The 19,944-nt window shown below is 36.2% G+C and overlaps 1 protein-coding gene across 1 annotated transcript; it reads right to left on the reverse strand.

Annotated features, from left to right (window-relative positions):
• Positions 1-7,262: 7,262 nt before the first annotated feature.
• On the reverse strand, positions 7,263-19,944 carry LOC144968513 (proteasomal ubiquitin receptor ADRM1-B-like). The gene is made up of 10 exons (XM_078906967.1): positions 19,600-19,944; positions 17,300-17,416; positions 16,792-16,924; positions 14,560-14,622; positions 14,139-14,241; positions 12,003-12,220; positions 11,133-11,159; positions 10,332-10,492; positions 9,958-10,060; positions 7,263-9,449 (listed from the first exon to the last, which is right to left on the reverse strand). The coding sequence occupies exons 1-10, from the start codon at positions 19,795-19,797 to the stop codon at positions 9,358-9,360; spliced, it is 1,215 nt and encodes a 404-aa protein (XP_078763093.1). The 5' UTR covers positions 19,798-19,944; the 3' UTR covers positions 7,263-9,357.

Consider the following 19,944-nt stretch of genomic DNA (forward strand, 5'->3'; position numbering starts at 1 on the left):
TATTCTCATAGTATCCGTCATTGCTTGCTGAGTCGAGTGTGGCAATATACGGACAGTATATTATGACGTGCCTTGTCTCAGATCATAACGACGCGATGAATGAGAGTATGCGATCATTGTCACCTATTCGGTCATTGTTCATGCCCGACCGTTACAAGTTACAAGACGAGACACAATTGTGAACCGCAATGCCAAGAATAACGGTATTGGGATTTTATAGGCTGTGTTGTTAAGGAGGGAGCAATCCCGAAAACAACGCTCAGATGGACACCGCAAGGTAATCGCAATAGGGAAAGACCAATGGAGACTGGGAGAAGATTCGTGGAAAGAGAGATGACCTCCTCCGGTTGGACCTGGGATGAGGTTCGGATCACTTAAATGACACTAAACTTGTCAAAAAGTCTTTAAAAACTTGGGATCCTTATGCATGGAGGCTGTTATACAGTACAACCTTGGTCCCCGTTAGGACCGATGGGATAGTCCGTATTTCAGTGAATCTGTGCTCGTGTTTTGTTTTTAAGTAGTGAATTTATAGCGCTTGCGACGCCGTTGTGTCATTTCAGCACCAGTAAAAATGTCCCAAATTATGCCACTCCAAATGCCACATAAGTCCCCAAAAAAGTCAAATTATGCAAGAAACGACAAATTATGCGGTCAAAAAATGCAAAGATTTGTTGTTCCGATGGTGCAACCTATACAAGTACAAGCAAATAATATACACATATTTAAGCAATAAGAAAAAGGATAATAAAAGTTTTTAAAAAAGACTACACCAGACAACAGAGATCTCAAATCAACACATCAAAAACCCACCAAAAATTGACGCAACCGATATCTAAATACCAAAAAAAAAAAAAAAAAAAAAAAAAAAGAAACAAAAATGCATATTACGTTATGCAACAATTATTATTAATATCATTAATGATAAATACTGTTAGGTATAGTTAATATCATCATTCATACAAGATTTATAAAGAAACCTAATTTGAAAGAAAAAAATTGATTTCTCTGAACTCTGAACCCAACAATGTTATCAGGCCTACCTTTGTATAAAAAAAGTATTGATTTCTAACCCATAAAATATTTTTTTTAATGAAGTTTTTCTTCACACTTCCAGAAAGGGAACAAACCAAATAAGTGCACCTCAATGTTCTTCATCTTTCTAAACTTCAATTGTGATATTTCACAACACTAGAGCCATTACCAATCCAAGCTTAGTATTGTCACCTAAGGTAGATTATGTTCTACTCTTCTGACGTGTTTTCAACATAAAGCAACTTAACAATCAAGTTGATATCTTTACAAAAACTACCCCTATTTCATAATATATTATATATGTCATTCTATAAAAGCCCTTGATTATTTAATCATGCAACAACTACATATACCCTTAAACCCTATTTCAATCCCCTGGGTGAGTTTCCACCCCTGGCATGACTTTCTTTTAACCCAAACGGCCAATTTTTAACGCAGAAACTTCAAATTTGGCCATTTTTCTTATCTTGCTCCCCCCCCCCCCCTCTGGTCTTGTCTAATTTTGTTTACTTGGTGTAAATAGTTTGACCGCTACAAACAGGTAATGTAAACCACTGAAAACTTTCATTTATTATTATTATTATTATCATTTATTATTGTTACAATTTCGTGCTGGCGTATTTTGTAGTTGTATTTTACCGAAACGCTTAGCATCAATCTTACATGGCGGGTTTGGTTTTTTTAAATCCCAAATTTCGCAAGCTAAAAACAGCAAAATTTGCAAAAGATTGCGATTAATTTTCCTAAAAACCCATAATTCGTTCATGAAAGAGAAAGGGATTTATTTGTTTTTAAGGGTTTCACGGTGCTTGCAACAAATGTGTAAGGTCATATCAGCACCAGTAAAAAGGAAGAAAATGGAATAGTAAAAAAAAAGAAAAAAAAAAAGAAACTACTCTTGATTATTTATCGTTCACGTTCTACACGAGCTATCAAGTTAAAAGAAAAAAAAATCGCCATTTTTTTTTCTTTGCAAATCTCGAAAATTTGCAGATTTTGCGACCGCAATGCAAATCAGTGACATTTTGCAATTTTTTGCAGCGGCAAAATACTGCCATGCCAGATCAATACCCACACCCACCTTCCCGTAGCTTTGGCATCTGTCAATTATATGTAGAAAGGAAGATAATAAATAGGAGATTTTGATTGAGCTAATAGGGAACAAAAGTGTGATGTGAAAATAACACAGGAGTTCTCTAACAATATACATGTATCCATCTCTTCTCTATGAAATTCCAAGCCATTGTGAACTGTCAGATTGTTTTATCCAGCGATTAGCTCGATTAAGTTCTTCAATTTCTTTGGTCGATTTGATGCACTTTATGAACAACCGATGTGAGCCTGCTCATGAATGTTGGTGGAGACAGCATCAGTTCCAGTAATGCATACGTATTATAACCCAACTTTGAACAGTTCTAATACCCACGAGTCACCATAAACACACATTTCAGCCGTTTATGAATGTTTACAGGTGCACATCTCTCTGCAGTAAAGTACTCAGTCACAGCACGCTGATTTTTGCATCATTTTTTGTGTTATTTCTTAGACAGGCATGTCGGAGGAGGGGCTCTTTCAAACAAGATAAATTGAAATCAAGAAAAAGCAGCTAAAGATAATATGGTGACCTAATAGAAAAATAAATTACGCACATTTTGATGTATAGTTGATACTGGTGAGTTCAATACATTTGGAGATATTCACTAGGCGTCAAGACTTTTCAGACAAATTGAGCTAATCCTAGCATAAAAACTCATGGGAAATGGGTTTGATAAAGTCATCGGGAATCTGTTTTTTTGACTCTTCAACCAGTTATAATGGTTTCTATGAGGGTATGACTGTTGAACCTTTCTCTTGCTTTAACCACAGAGTCACAGAGGTCTGTTGTTTGTCTTTTATTTTAAAAAAATTTTTTTTTTTTAAATTTAAACCCAAAAAATTGCGCAATATCCACTAAACATGCTTAATAAACCGCTTTACAATACAACATGTAACATGTAAAACGAGACATGACGCCTGTTAGGTGATATCACAACTCTTACCGACAGACACAATGCTGTTAACAGCCAGGTACTCATTTTACACCTGAGTAAGGCGAGAGAATGTGAGTGAAGAGCGTTTTTCAAAGACTCAGTTTTTCTTAGAGCAAATCTCAAACCCAGGACCTTCCAACTCGAAAGGGAGTGTCATACCACAAGACCATGATAAATTATAGCCGCACATTTACCCTCCAAACAACCACAAGAAACCATAGCAGGTGACAAGTAGCATTGCAGTTCATTCAAGATGCGATTTGTTTTATGTATCTAGGGGTTCCACAGCACTTGCTACTTATAGTTCTATTTATTGCAAGTAAAAAAGAGATAATAGAAGAGCCAAAAAATGGATAATTTTAAAAGAAAACAGGAGTAATGTATGTTTGATTTTGAGTGTTATTTTTTTGTTTTAAGGGTTTTACGGCGCTTGCAACACATTAAGGTCATATAAGCGCCAGTAAAAAGGAAGAAAATGGGATAGTAAAAAGTTCTAGAATTACAATTAAAGCACAAAAGAAAAGGTGAGACAAAGGGGAATTGGTTCAAATAGGAATCAGATGTAGATTCCAAGAGCACACTATCAAAGTACTTAGTTTGAGATCACCTAAAAGTCTCATCCAGACACAAGCACAGGCCCGAACTAAGAGGAACACACTCAAATGCTTACAAATTATATAATATAATATGTAAACTAAGCAAAGACAATGCATAACAGAGATGATTTACAAGGAAAAAAATATCATCTCCCAAAACAATAACTATGCACTTGACTGTTTCCCTCCCAGCCAGGACCCTGACCAGGGCCAGAAAGAAACCAAGTAATCTCATTCCAAGACAAAGACAGAAAGCATGTTGGAAAATAGATATATGGGGATAGAAGACACAGTGTGTACCTCCCTGCCCGCTATGGGAGGTCAGGATCCCCACCCAGATTTTGAGTGTTAACGGCGTTTGCAAAACAAATTAGGTCAAATAAGTACCCGGAAAATGTAAAATGAGAAAACGAGATAAAGGGGAGAACAGAAAAAAAACCCAAAAGAATAAGAACAAGAACAATAGTATATTCCCTAGGCAGTTAAAGAAAAGATTTTGTTTTTAATTATTGTAATATTTTAACATTTGTTGTTTTTTTTAAATATAGTTTTTAAGGGTTTTACGGCGCTTGCATTTAGGTTATATCAGCGCCAGTAAAAGGGAAGAAAATGGGATAGTAAAAAGTTCTAGAATTACAATTAAGGCAGCCAAGAGAAAGTAAGACAAAGGGGAACTGGGAACAAATAGGGATCAGATGTAGATTCCAAGAGCAACCACCAATGTACTCAGTTTGAGATCACATAAGTCTCATCCGGACATAAGCACAAAATCCAACAAAGAGGAATACACTCAAACTCAAATGCTTACATTATACATTTAAAATAACAAATATAATAATACATAACAGAGAGATGATTTACAATGAAAAAAATATCATCTCCCAAAACAATAACTATGCATTTGACTGTTTCCCTACCAGCTAGGACTCCGGCCAGGGCCAGGACAAAACCAAGTAATCTCATTCCAAGACAAAGACAGAAAGCGTTTGTTTTTAAGCAACACATTTAGGTTATATAAGCGCCAGTAAAAAAGGAAGAAAATGGGATAGTAAAAAGTTCTAGAATTACAAATAAAGCACCCAAGAAAAAGTAAGACATAGGGGAACTGGGAACAAATAGGGATCAGATGTAGATTCCGAGAGCACACTATCAAAGTACTTAGTTTGAGACCACCTATAAGTCTCATCCGGACACAAGCACAAAATCCAACAAAGAGGAATACACTCAAATGCTTACATTATAAATTCAAAATAACAAATATAATAATACATAACAGAGAGATGATTTACAAGGAAAAAAATATCATCTCCCAAAACAATAACTATATGCATTTGACTGTTTCCCTCCCAGATGGGACTCCGGCCAGGACAAAACTAAGTAATCTCATTCCAAGACAAAGACAGAAAGCATGTTGGAAAACAGATATAAGGGGATAGAAGACACAGTATGTACCCCCCTGCCCACTATGGGAGACAGAAAGCGTGTTGGAAAACAGATATAAGGGGATAGAAGACGCAGTATGTACCTCCCTGCCCACATTGGAGGTCAGGAACCCCACCCAGTATTATTTTAACAAAACCTGATTATATGTATATCTTTTTAATGGGAGGGGCGACACCTGAAACTATTTTCAAGAATAATGATTATATCCAATATCTTTTTATATGGGACATAGCCTATGACCAATGGATTCGAACCATGTGATTTATTTGGGTGGGCGTGTCCGGTTGCCATGGTGACGGCCGCCATCTTGGATTTTACTCTTCTCTGGGTGCTATTTTAAAAAGTTACTTTCTCAATAAGTTTCCATGGAATTTTCTTGAAATTTTGCATGGTTGTATATTTGTATATTATAAAAAGAAATACAGAGCATTTTTTGAATATTTTTAATAGATTTCTATTTACAAATTTTTAAAAAATATATTTTTTCGGTATGATAAAAATCAGGTTTTTTGACATAAAAATGTCAATTTTTCAAAAAATAATAAAGATATTTAAAATTCCTTCTGTATGATTTTAGATAATCACTATAGCTCTAGACATGCAAAGTTTTAAACAAATTGATTGATAAATGACAAATAAGATAAAAAATAGTGTTAAAAAATGTCATTTTGAGAAAAACGAGATCAAAGATAACAATGAATGAAAATAATAAGACAAAACGGTACAACCAGCTCAAAACATATCAGCACCGTATGAGGGTCCCCCGTGTTCTTTTTCTGCCTCCCTCTGGGCTTTTTCACGGGTCTGAGCTTTCATTTTCCGTCTTTTTTTTCTCTTTGTGTTGAGCAACCCTTATGCTCTGGTCAAGTCTTTTTGACTCTGCTTGCTGACTCAACATCTGGGAGTGTTCTCCCAGTCCACCGATGCCCAAAGACACTTTCAGGGATGTTATTTCTGTTGGACCAAAATTATACTCTGCACCAAACTCAACTTTTTTTTAGGGAATGGAAGTATGTTTTATGGCATCTTGACCAAACAGAATTATGAATTATTATTTGGATTTTGTGTTGTCTTCATCTCACAACACTTCAACAAAGCATATACAGGCTTCAAGTGCTCATGAATCAAATCAAAATTCAAAGGTGTATTTACACGCTGCTTGTGTCAACAGGATACACATGAGCAGCAATATTTTTTATAAAAGCTTCTGGAGTCCGGTTCAGGAGGACAATACCTATGTTGAGGGAAGTCATTGGTGTAATAACCGTGGTAAAGACCAGCAAGAATAGCCCATTTCATTTCTTTCCGCTGTGGCATTGCTTGGAATCGCTTTATCATAATACTACTATCACACACCAAATTCCAATCAAAGATTTGTGGTCACGGGTCAACCACGAGACATCATAACTTTCTTGCTTTCTTGGCTTTTGTAGCAAATAACTGTTGCCAATGTTTGGATTTTTTTGTCACTTTAGGTATATTTATAATAATCCAGTAAAAATTGGAAATATTTAGAGATAATTAACGTGAATACGTGTCAAAATTTGATAAAACAACTGATCAATCGAAATGTAAACAAATCGTAGTAAAATATAATAGTAAGAGAGGCGAACTTTCACCCTGACTCAACATCCAATCCCTGGCGCGGAGTCAGAGGTCGAGAACAAGGTCAGCCAATCAGATCGCACCATTCGTGATCACGTTGTATTTACCTGACAACTTGACCTCTTATCAGCTGTTTGACACACAATCTTTGTTCGCGACTAACAGTTTCTAAACTCCTCCCCTGCCCATATTCTGATATTTATGAGACTGAAACCTTGTCAACTAGACGGGCAAAGAGTAGACTAAACTATCGATATCAAAATTTACAACATCGATATGTATTATAATGCTTTTCAGTCCTATTATTTTCAGTTGAATTCTCACAAAAAATTGAAAAGTTTGGTATTTTCATGTCGACTTCCATGTTTATGAAAGACGATTTACAAACTTTATATTATCCAAATCACCATCTCAGTGCTGAAAATATGTGAAAAAATGATTGTTCTTTGATAATAAATAAAAAACTGAAATTTATATATTTTGACCCAAAAATCGATATTTCAGGTGTCGCCCCTCCCCTTAATATTTGATCATTGAATCAACAACACAAATATTGAATCAAACCTTTATTGATCATATAACCAATGCTTGCTAAACGTTCAAAGCAATTGACTATTAATAGAACACAATTGAAAACATAGCACACACTCTGATAAACATATTTGTATAAGCCATAGATCATTCATTTCAAACATAAAAGATTAAAAAAAAAAAATTTCCGCAAAATCAAAAAAAATTTTTAAATGATATAAACACATTTTTTATTTCAGATTCACGTTTCATTTCCTTTTTTGAAAAAATAAAATATCAACAATTGAAAATAAACAAAAGTATGGGTAAATATATTTTATTGATAAATGGTATCAAAATACCAAGGACTAAGCAATATAAGGCAGGTCTTTCTGAATGTTCAGATAAGAAGTAATAGGTAGCCATGGCTGGTACAGAAATATTATTGCGAATTTCATTCAATGAAAAAATGAAGCTTTCTTATACCAATGAAATAAGACAGTGAATACAGACAAACTATTTCTTATGTCAACAAAACAAGACAATCAATATAGATTCAAACCAATTTGTTAAACAATAAGCTCTACATAGCATCCACAGTCATGCCCATGAGAATAAAATTGATAATCTAAATAAATTGTAAAGCAGTAAAGAGTAGATTCTCAACAAAGTAAACTTTTTTTTGATAACGTGGGCGTAGCCTGTTGGAGGAAGTATAGAAATACTGAATGATTTTATTACCATCTCTAATCTGTGAAGTTAGCAATGATAACCCCTAGGGACAGCCAAAGAAACACACGGAAGACATTGGCTACAACTATCATGATGTCATCCATATTAACCTCGTAATCCAAACGAAACTGGACACTACTAAAACTCTCTCTTCTGCAGAACTCAGATTCGTTACCATGTGAGTTGCGATGAACCCAAATATTAACTCCATTACTTCCATCAGAAACCATTCCCATTCTTTCAACTGCAACATTATCACCTGTTTCTGCTTCATTCTTCACTGCTCGAGGCTGTGGATATGCAACATTTCGTCTCCTTAGACATGATCCATCTGCAATTCCAGATGATGGTATGGTATTCCCTTGGTCAGCATCAAGTTCCATAGATCTATCATCAGAGATGTCTGAGAGATCAGCCACATCAGTTTGGCTACCAGTTGCATGACATTCCAAACTATCACCACAACAGCTATCAACGCCATCGAAGTCCTGGCTAATTACATGATTACACACCTGACATCTGTTCTCAGTGAGGCCAAATATTCCCCTCTCTTTCTGACTGGATTCTCTCCAATCATTTTCAGGCACACGAGTAAAGACAATATTATCAACGCTTTTATCTTGATCCTCAGCTCTCTCTCCCTCTTGAGCAAACTTCTGCAACTTATCGCCGATACAAAGCTTTCCAGTAGAAGAACCCATTTCACCATTCATTTTTACAGGCTCTTTTAAAGATTCTAATGGTTCAGATTTATTGTAAATACTGTTCCTGCCCATTGCCTTTTTAAATCTGCCATTGCAATTGCTCAAAAGATCATTTGCTCTGGGTTTTCTTTTGTCATTAGAAAAAGCTTCCGTTAATTCAGCCAAACATATTTTCTTACTTTTTACAACCTCTTCAGTTTTCTTTCTTAAACCAAAACTTTCTTTGTTTGATGAGCTTGTGTCAATATCATGCAAAAGATCAGTCATAATTTTATTCAAGAAGGTTGCTTGCTCATTTTTTAATATTGCTTTCCCAATACTGGAACCACAAGCATCTTCATCACATTTCCTATTCTCTCCATGCCCATTACTTTCCAGCTGTTTCACTTTGCTCGGGCTGATAATAGATTTGTTGTTTGAGAGTTTTTTGTTGTCTTCCGAATTTTCCAAATCAATTTCAAACTCTTTGGGAAGCATCAACTCCCAAGTGTTATTGTCACTATGAACATCACTACTACACATTCCCCCAACCAGTTTTAAAACTGCAAGAAGCTCAAACATAGAATTAAATTGAACAGTATTTTCATTTTTAAACAAGTCATATTGATTAACCATAACACATTGGGTCTTTAGAGAATACAAATCTACAATTCTTTTGACAGTCGAATTACTGCCTGGGTTGTTCGTAAGGCCTGGACCAGACTAATGCTCCATGCCACTTCCTCCTTCTCCACCTTTGCCATCATCCTTCTTTTTGGTTGCCTCCTGCATCGCTTTGACAAATGCTTCCATATCTGCAAACAGATGAAACACAAAATGAGAAGAAACATCGTGTTAAATAAATAAATTTAAAAAAATATATAGATTAACAATCTGATAATCCTCTGTAATAACATTACAGATCACCCAATAAATGTGCTTTTTTACAGGAAGTGAAGTTAATTCCTAAACAATTCACTGATTGGCCGTTACCAATAAAATATTTCATTTTAATTAACCTTAAGCTTTATAGAGAGACAATCCAGACTGGCATAGTCAGCAAGTTGAATCAAACCCCAGATTCTTGTATCGTCCAATAAAGTAAGTAAGGCATGCATGTATCCCAGGGATTAATCCTATATTATTTTAATAACTATACTGGATTATCTGAATAATCTTTTTCATCCAGTGGTAAGCTGTAGGGCTAATAATACAACTTGATTAACTACCCAAAAAATTGTTGTGATAAATAACAAAACAAACAAAAAACCCAAAAAAACAGACAAAAAAAAAAAAAAAAGAAAGAAAGAAAGAAAAACTCACCTCCCTGGGCTGCAGCATTGGCCACATCCTGGCCAAACCCGAACTGTCCCATTAATGGCCCCAATTGTCCAGATTGCAAGGCAGAACTGAATGAGGTCAAAGCCTGGAGTAGTAGAAGATAAAATACAAAAAACATTTATAGTCACCGGATACACTATTCAGAAAATAAAAATAAACACACAAAAACATATTTAGAACAAAGAAAAGTGTTTGAAGGCAAATTTTAGAAATGCTGGGGTGTCTCTGTCACAAAATTGTATAAATAATACTTATAAATAGGGACCCCATGAATGAATGAAAAACAAAGTTTCTAAAAGATTCAGACTTTGGGAAGTGGGAAAAAACAGGTATGATGTAAGATTGATTAAACTCACTTGCTGGAATTGTGGTGACTGCACAGTCTGTCGTAACTCTTCTTCAGTCTTGGGCAGTGATTCTCCTTGAGGTAGAAAAGGGATCAAGCGCTCTTGAACCTCAGCATTGGCTAGAATGGGAATCATGGTCTCAGGGCTCAGTGCCTTTGCTAGGTCAACAGCTTGAATAACAAATAAAATTTATCGAATAATAGTGAGATATATTGTATAATAAGTTAGAACTACTTACTAGTTACAAGTTTTTCTCAAACGGTCTCCTTTTCTTTCATTAAGTATCCCAAACTACTGCTGTAAACAGGTGAATGTTTCTTCACAAATCATCAAAAATGAGTTCTCTTTGAACAGCCTCTCTCTTGAGTTTAAGTTATTGGTGAAAAACTTATACCATTAAAATCAGCGGACTTTATTTAAAGATTATAATATCCCTAATTGGGCCTTATAACTTGTTACAACGCAATCCGCCATCTATGTAAACAAAGCCTGTTTTGTTTTTTTCTTCCCCTATAACACCATCCATCTGTAGGTTACATTTCCGTATTCAATTTAATTATTTAGCAGCATCAAGGACCCCGTATCAAGTTGCAATATACTCAACTTGGAAAGTTGTCTCAGTCTCAATGTGTTAGAGTCATTATAATTATTGACAGCAATACTCGTTTACAATGGATGTGTCGATTAATTCGGAAAAGAAGAAGAAGAACTGAAAGAGTATGACACCAACCATATTCTATAGCAAACAGTAAAAAACTAACATTCAAACAACAATCTTTTTTAAAAACATGCCTGAAAAATTAGCCTTACCTTCTCTTCCTGTCCCATCAGCAGGTACTGAAATAAAATAAATTATAGATAAATGAATTTCGATAGTATCATTTCAAAGAATTTATAATTCTAAACATTTTTAAAAATCATTATTATGGGTAAGAAAATGTGTGATTATTAAAAACATAAAATAAATGTGACTGTGATTTTGTTAATAATTAAAATTAAAGGAGGCACAAAGAAACAAAACGCTGACTCAATTGATCAAAAATCAATTCAAAACATTAAATTTCACATCATGGGATTATTACCCATTGGAAGCTAACAATGATCTTAGGAAATTTGAGGAACCAAAGGTGAAAATAAAATGACACTAAGCATTGGGAATTTACCCTGACCTGCCAAAGGTAACAAACAAAAAATCTTTAGAAAAAAATAATAAAATTCAAGAAAAAAATCTGTATGAACCCCCAAAAAGGACAATTTCTAACTTAATTTCAATGAATTATCATTTTAAAAGGCTTAAGAATTGATATAGGAAAGTTAGTATATATCACATTCCACTTTTCATAAAAATGAAAATATTTTCAAAAACTTAGTTATAAAAATCTGAATCTGGGTGGATAACCCTGTATTTGGCCAAACGTGGCTCATAAAAATATCTCTCTCTATATATATACTGTATAACTCTGTGTAAGTGACACATCTGAAAACCAACTTTCATTGCTAGCCGAACTTAAATCTAAAACAAAGAGTAAAAGCTTTAATCTACAACATGGGTTAAGTGGTAAATTTCCTGACAGACTGGCACCAGCTTTAATGACAACCAAGGGACACCAAACCTATATTTGGAAATTAAGGGAGGGCATTGCACTTGTGCGATCTATAAGATCCTGCAATAATTCTTACCACTCATGTTAGACAAGATGTTTTGCAAGTCACTGAGCTGTATCTGAGATGCACCACTGGTACTGGTTGTTGTGGTAGTTGCTGCTGTTCCTGAAGAGGTAGTAGTAGTCTCCCCTGTCTGGGAAGGCAAAGCAGCAGCTGTAGCAGGGCGTGGCTGGGATGGAGTATTTTCCCCTGATGTGGCTCTAGTTCCAGATGATGATTGAGTTCTGAGTGGACTGAATGGGATAAAAGAGTATTGACTAGTGCCGCGCTGAAGACCGGTCTGGACCGCGGTCCGACAGTCTTTTAGCTGTGAACCGAAGACCGGTCCCAGAGGGGAAGACCGGCGCCGGTCCTCACTTCTTATCACCTTTCAACTAGTGCGGGGCGGTCCTTGCAAGGACCACGGTCCTAAGGTCTCGCGCCATAGCCTACTACTTCCCAGCGATTCGTTGCTTCGGTTGCCTATCTTCCACCAATCACCACCCATCCCACTTAATTAATCGCACCCACCCCCTTTGCCATACACTAAACGACACAGACGACCATACAGGCAGACGACCACCAACCTCCACTCTGCAAACCGCCCTTTCGTGTGTGAGATGGGGGGAACAGGAGGCGCACGCCTTGGACGATTCCATTATACGGGGTAAATTTCAAAATTTACTACACCATAATGATCGCAATGACAATGATCTATGGTGAAGGCATGACCCCTCTTCTCTAATGGGTTATTGTTTGAAATGTATGTGACTACAAAAGATGTGTGTGTTTGTGTGTGTGTGTGTGTGTGTGTGTGTGTGTGTGTGTGTGTGTGTGTCGAACCTAGCAAGTAGCAAATCCGATTTTTTGTTTTCTTTTGTCCATCTCTTGTCACCACTCCTTTCTATCGCAGTGTTGTCATTTAAAATAATACAATAATATTAAAATTTCGTTTGGTGTTTTTACTAATCAAATAATATGAGTTTCATTAGTTTCTTCCTTCCAAAAAACCCAGTTATAACGTCTGAATTTTAAAAAAGTCCAATAGAATATTTGGGGACCCGATAGCTCAGTTGATAGAGCACTCTCTTTATACGCAAAGGGCCAGAGAACCATCCCGGGTGCAGTCAATTTTTTTCTGAATCCCTGTCTACTCAGCAATGAATGGGTAGCTGAGTTTGTTAGATCTGGTGAAAAGTCACCATCGACCCTCTTATCACCTCATCCACCCCCTCTTATTATAACTTCACGTCTCTCTCTTACTCTTCAATGCTCGCTGCCCTCTAATGTGTGTGTGTGTGGGGGGGGGGGGGGGGGGTAGGAGTTGCGTGTGTGTATCAACGCCACGAACAACTCGATCAACGCCTTGGGCGATGCCATTATCTCCGTTAATGGGGATAAATTTCAAATTTTATTAAATTATCGAAGTAACAATGAAGTACGGTGAGCAAATAAAGAAGGCATCACCCCTCTTCTCTAATTAGGTTACAATTTGAAATGAGTGTGACTACTCCGTGTGTTTTACTCCTGTAGGCCACGGTTTTCATCGTGTAGCGGTCTTTAACGGTTCAAGAATGAACGATCCCACGCTCTCAAAGGTCAAACCGGTTCGAATTTCCAACAGTCTCTCAGGAATGTTCAATGTCGAAAAGGTCTTCATTTCCCAAGGACCGTAGGACCCTGGTCCTTAAGCTTGCCAAGGACCGCCCCGCACTAGTATTGACATCATTTTCCCCATATAAAGGCTTATGAGAATAAAAGGGAGAATGAGCACTATAAAATGTATCGCAACTCGCCTGACTGTTTTACACACACACACACAAACCCTTGATTATCTTTTAAGTGTTTCTCATTTACAATGTAACTTCATACCACCAGGGTGGAAACTTAGTTAAACAGATTGCTAGAATTGATTAGAATTCAAGCTGGATTTAATATTTAAGGAGACTAATAAAATAGCCTTGAGAATTTTTAGTGTGCATATTAAAAAATTGGTTCATAGCTTTTGTCTTCCACTTTCAGCTTCACTTTACACCAATCAATGATAAATGAAAGGAATGCATGTAGAACTAAAAGTGTAACTAGAAACATGATCCCCATTTCAAGAAATGACTAATGAAGACACATCATATCATAAATAGGAGAGGCGTAAGTATCAGTAGACAGACTTACGGTTCTGAGACAGTAGATTGAGCACTTCCAGGTCTGGCTCCAATCATGGCACCTAGGGCACTAGGACTACCTGTTCCTCCAGCACCTCCCATCCCCATTCCACCTGAAGAGTACAAATGTAATTGGAAATGGATTTAATGCAAGAGGCAGTGTTTAATACAAAAATGGTTAATAAACAAATAATATCAAAATTACAATGACAACGGTGAAGAAGTTTTAAGACAGAAAACACATAAGAATTGGCACCAACTGCTTTGACCAAGAAAAAACAATAAAAAAAATAATTGTGCCACTTTTCCAAGTTAGAAAAAAAGAAAAACAAAAAACCATAGATAAATAGAAAAGAAAGAAATGAAAGAAATATAAAATAAAGCACTATGCAAACAACTGAATTTATCATAGTAGGCAGAGGTAGACTTACCTAAGAGCTGCATCAATTGTTGTTGTGTCATTCCACCAAGGATATTTTGAAGGTCTTGGTCACCTGTAAAAAGATTAAAGATCACATCATTTTCTCTTCAGAAATCTTGACCCCAAAGAGTAAATTTTAAAAAATAAATAAATATGGACTATATGTTTGGCATCTTTTTATGGAGATGGAATTCTTTAAAAAAAATAATAAATAAATAATTGAGCTTTTATATAGGGCAATCTATACCAAGAAACAATCATGAGGGGCATAACTAATATGGAGGGAATAAAAGTAGGAGGTCACAACATAAATAATATAAGATACGCAGACGATACGGTACTCATTGCAACATCAGAAATCCAACTTCAAAAGATTGTTGACAAAGTGGTAGTAGATAGTGAAGCCAAGAGAATGGAAGTGAATATCACCAAAACGGAATGCATGGTAATACAGAAAAACCCCGAAAACAACAACACCTGCAATATAACGATTCACGGCGAGCAACTTACCAACGTAGAAAGTTTTAAATACCTAGGTTCAATAGTGACAACAGATGGAAGATGTAACCGAGACATACGAGCAAGAATAACTCAAGCCAAACAGGCCTTCATGGACCTGGGAAACATTTTGAAAAACAGATGTCGTTCGGGATTAGATTCCGAGTCTTGAAGTGCTACGTGTGGCCAATCTTGTTATACGGATGCGAAAGCTGGACTACAAATGCAGAAACACAAAAGAACACTGAAGCTTTTGAAATGTGGTGCTTGAGAAGGATGCAGAGAATATTGTATACTGCACACAAAACGAACGAAGAAGTGCTAAAACAAACATACCAACAAAGGAAACTAATGCCCTTAATAGCGGATCGACAACTATCCTTTTTCGGACACATAGTAAGGAAAGATAAGAATGAATACCTGGCAAGTTGTGGAAAAATACCTGGTAAACGCGCCCGGGGGAGACAAAGAAAAACACTCATAGACCAACTGAAGGGCTTCACCAACCTAACAATCCAAGAGCTGTTTGAAAAAGCAAGAGACAGGGAGGAATGGAGAGAGATAATTCATGCAGTATCTGAAGCCTGGACCAGGCATGGAACCTAGAAGAAGAAGAAGAAGATAGGGCAATATCCACTAAACATGCTCAAGCGCTTTACAGGGGGTCCCTACCAACAGCAACAAGTAACATGACGCCTGTTAGGCGATATTACATATTTTTCAGACACAGACAATGCTGTTAATGCCAGGTACTCATTTTACACCTGAGAACAGTGATAGAATGTGGGTAAAGAGCCTTTTCCAAGGACTCAACTATGCACCGATCGAGGCTTGAACCCAGGACCTTCCTATTTGAAAGCAAGTGTCATACCACATAGCCGCAATTCTAGTCTACAACCTCATGATTTACCCATGTATTTTCCCTTATTCTAACTTAAATTGGGATTAAATTCCAAAACCCTACTCCTTTGGTAAAAAAAAAAACCCAACAAAAATCAAGCAAAACAAACCAAACCAATCACAGGCATCTAAATGACTACTGCTGTAATCCTTTCTGGGGAAAAAATGCATTGTTCCTATAAATATATATATATTGCTAATGGTTTGGAGTGACATAGTAACAAACTGTTGATAAGCACTCCAACAAATGCAATTAACTATAATTAATTCAAACCAAAAAATGTCCATTAATTTGAAATTACCTAAGTTTGTTTTTATTTTCTTGTTTTTAATTGTAAGCGTTTTACGGTGCTTGCAACACATTTAGGTCATATCAGTGCCAGTAAAAAGAAGAAAATTGGATAGTGAAAAGATTTTAGAATTGAGGAAAGAGTAAGACAAAAGGGAATTGTTGCATATAGAGAACAGATGTAGATTCCAAGAGCACATAATCAGTGTACTTAGTTTGAGATTACCTAAAAGTCTAACCCAGACACCAGCATAAGATTCCACTAAGAGGAATACACTCAAATGATTACACATTATACATTCAAAATAACAAATATAGCAATACATAACAGAGAGATGATTTACAAGGGAAAAAAATATCATCTCCCATAACAATAACTATGCATTTGAATGTTTCCCTCCCAGCCAAGCCCTACGGCCAGGCCCAGGGCAAAACCAACTAATCTCATGCCAAGACAAAGACAGAAAGCAAATTGGAAAACAGATAGAAGGGGAAAGAAGACACAGAAAGTACCTCCCTGTCCACTATGGGATGTCAGGAACCCCACCCAATTACCTAAGTTTGACAAGTCGGTGGGCAACAAACCCCCTGCACCTCCAGTGCCTCTGGATGACCCAGGAGTTGGGGGGTTGTTCAGGTAGTCATTCACTTTCTTGCAGTTATCTTCATCTTTATCAGTCTTTGGTTCCTGGATAATAGGACAAACAAATTAGGTTGAGGTTGGTGTTTGTTTTTGTTTTTCTTTTCATTTACCTTGACAAACAGTTAATAAATTAATAATAACATGATCCATGAATACATCTCAAAACGCATTATTTTGTCAATTTATCACAATGATCTTAAATCTGATGGCAAGTAAACTCTAGATCTATCTTTCGACCATCTCCTTAGACTTACAATCTAAAGTCCTTTTGAAAACTTTGTTGTTTTGAGTTTGTCAAAGTTCACATACATTTTCATAATGACCTCTCGAAAGTAGAAAGACAAAATACTTTTTGTTTTGTTACAATTTCTTTTTTGTAAAATTGGATTCACTGCAAATGTTCAAAGAAAAAGAAAATACCTGTAGCCAAAAGAAAAACTTCCGAGATGAGGATTTAAACTTGAGGACATAAACACGACCCGTTGTACACTGGCTGACATGCTTGAATTCAACATCATCAGGAAAGATGATCAAATCCTAAAGGAAAATTGCAAAAATATGTGATGACGAAGGTAAACAGGCCTGTAAAAAGGTTGGTGAAAAAATTGTCGGAACATTTTGAACACGCGAAAATAGACACAACAGGACAAAAATATGGACACAACACAGATATGACACTGACACATCAATTGACTAGTCAAATCATGCCACTTTCCCCTACTTATTTATAATGAGGTCCTTATTTTATGGTACCAAAAAAAAAAAACAAAAAAAAACAACAACAAAAATCCCAATTATTTGAGGGCCCAGGTCTGAGTTAGTTGTAAAATGAAAGGAAGAGAACAATTCCTACCCTTTTGAAGGATGTGTATCTTCGCACCTGTTTGTGTTAAATGTTTACGCTGATTCTTTCGTTTATTTGGATTAATTCTTATAGAAGAAGAAGAAGAAGAAGAAGAAAGAAGAAGAAGAAGAAGAAGAAGAAGAAGAAGAAGAAGAAGAAGAAGAAGAAGAAGAAGATGAAGAAGAAGAAGAAGACAACGAAAAAGAAGAAGAATAATAAGAAGAAGAAGAATAATAAGAAGAAGAATAAGAAGAGGTGTTGCGAGAGCTTTCGAAGAAGAATATATATTTTGAAGAAAAATAATCATTTCGCATTATTTATTTCCGTCTTACATCTGGACGGAACCAAAAAAATATAGAGACTGAGAAATAAGAACCGGAGATATGCATGTGTGTCGGTAGCAAAATAGAGAGATACCTTCCGGTTCGGTTCGACACACTTGTGTGTGTGCGTTATTTACTGACTAGGTGTGTGTGTGTGTGAAGACGACTCGCGCAACTTCGCGACCTCTCTTGCTGGCTGTGGCACAGTAGGCAGGCAGTGAATACATCCACGGCTAGCGGAGCGTGTAGGTGACATGATAATATTATAGCTTTTGTTTTGTTTTGTCTTTGATGCGACAAATAAAAAGTTTTTTTTGTTTTGTCTTTTTAAGTCGGCATTTGAAACGGAATAAAATCTAATTTTTTCGAGGAACGAAATAAAAGTCTTTTTATTTTCATTTTTTATTGGTTCTGTTCTTTGACGTTACGAATTTTATTTTTAATATTATCTTTTATCTTTTTTTTAGCACTTATAGAGCAAAATCGTACTGTCGGAAATCCGACAATAGACGGAAGATTTACGGGCCTGGGTAAAACTGAAAAAAATTATAAATTTTAAAATTCAATACTCATTCATTAGGCAATGATAATGATATAATTTTAACTTTATAACTATAATACGACCACTCGCAATAGTTGATCAATATATCACCCCACTACCCGAAGCCCAAGATTATGAAATATTGTAGTACTATCCTTTCTCTTACCAAAATGAAGTCTAACAAACAAAAACACTTCATGAAAACTAGAGCAATCATTTTAACACGAAAAAGATATTCTATTAATTTTTTTAAAATTTCACACATCAGTATCTGTCCCTATTCAATATCACCAAGTTCCTAGTCCGAGCCAGAAGCCAGAAGAAAAAATGAATCAGATGTCTAACGGGAGACCTTCCAATTCCACTTCCATAAGCTACTACATCCCAAGTATTCTTCCGATGTTATAGAGGGGGTTTGGGAGGGGGGGGGGGGACTTTTTTTTTTAAGTCTCCCCCCTCCCAAACCCTCTTCTACTTCTAGAAGTTCTGGTGTAGGAGTGTAGGGGGTTTGGGAGGGGGGAGACAAAAAAAATAAAAGTTTCCCCCCCTCCCAAACCCCCTACCAGAACAAGAATACTTGGGATGTAGTAGCTTATGGAAGGTCCCGAAGACAATATAAACTAAGTGGGTGTGGCTAGTTTAAGTAGAAGTAAAAAAGGAATAAAATATTTTTTTTTTTTTAAGGCTTCCACTTCCAGAGAAAAAAAAAAAGTAGAGGCATGTAGTGTAGGCGGAGTCGGTGTGGCTCCAGTCCAGTTCCAAAATCAAGAACATTTTTTTTCCAAAATCAAGGACATGTTTAACGGTTCAATAAAGAATATTTCACAATGATATGAGTGTGAGAGTGAGAGTACTTCCCTTGCGCCAATGTCAATGAATGAGTGAGATGACTTTCTTTATAATTTTTTTATGTTGTAATTGGGTCAACAATCTACAACTACAATCAGTGCCAGTCAAATACGATCTTCAGTTTTTTTTAAATATTAACATTTTGATTTATAGCATAACTCACATCTTCAACATTTCCCGAAGAACGATCCTTCCAACAGAAATGCATCAAAGAATCTTCTGATTGGTAAACATAGACGAGGCCTTTCCTTTTGTCTGGATGCACCATTTTCCCCTGCATGTGCATTTTGCCAGCCTTAAATTCTATGAGGTTCTTACTCTGACTACGAGATCCGGAGTTATTCCCAAACAGAGCTGCCATATTCGATTAAATTTCAATTGTTATCAGCTTTTATAAAAAAGAAAAACAGGACAAATGCTTTCAATACCGGGCGGCAATGTAAGAGGAAACCACGAACCAAAACAGAATGATACAGCGATATGGATATCGGAAAGCGGAAGTGGAATC

The sequence above is a fragment of the Berghia stephanieae genome, chromosome 3, assembly GCF_034508935.2.
Source record: "Berghia stephanieae isolate SIO BIC M18660-M18661 chromosome 3, UCSD_Bste_1.3, whole genome shotgun sequence".
NCBI classification, from domain to species: domain Eukaryota; kingdom Metazoa; phylum Mollusca; class Gastropoda; order Nudibranchia; family Aeolidiidae; genus Berghia; species Berghia stephanieae.

Bases quoted from the DNA above. Each gene is read 5' to 3' on its own strand.
- LOC144968513 (XM_078906967.1), bottom strand. From the start codon at position 19,797: ATGGCAGCTCTGTTTGGGAATAACTCCGGATCTCGTAGTCAGAGTAAG. The intron at 14,242-14,559 runs GTAAGTCTACCT...TGTACTCTTCAG, and splicing joins ACAATTGATGCAGCTCTTAG to GTGGAATGGGGATGGGAGGT. The intron at 11,160-12,002 runs GTAAGAATTATT...ATTTTATTTCAG, and splicing joins CATCTTGTCTAACATGAGTG to TACCTGCTGATGGGACAGGA.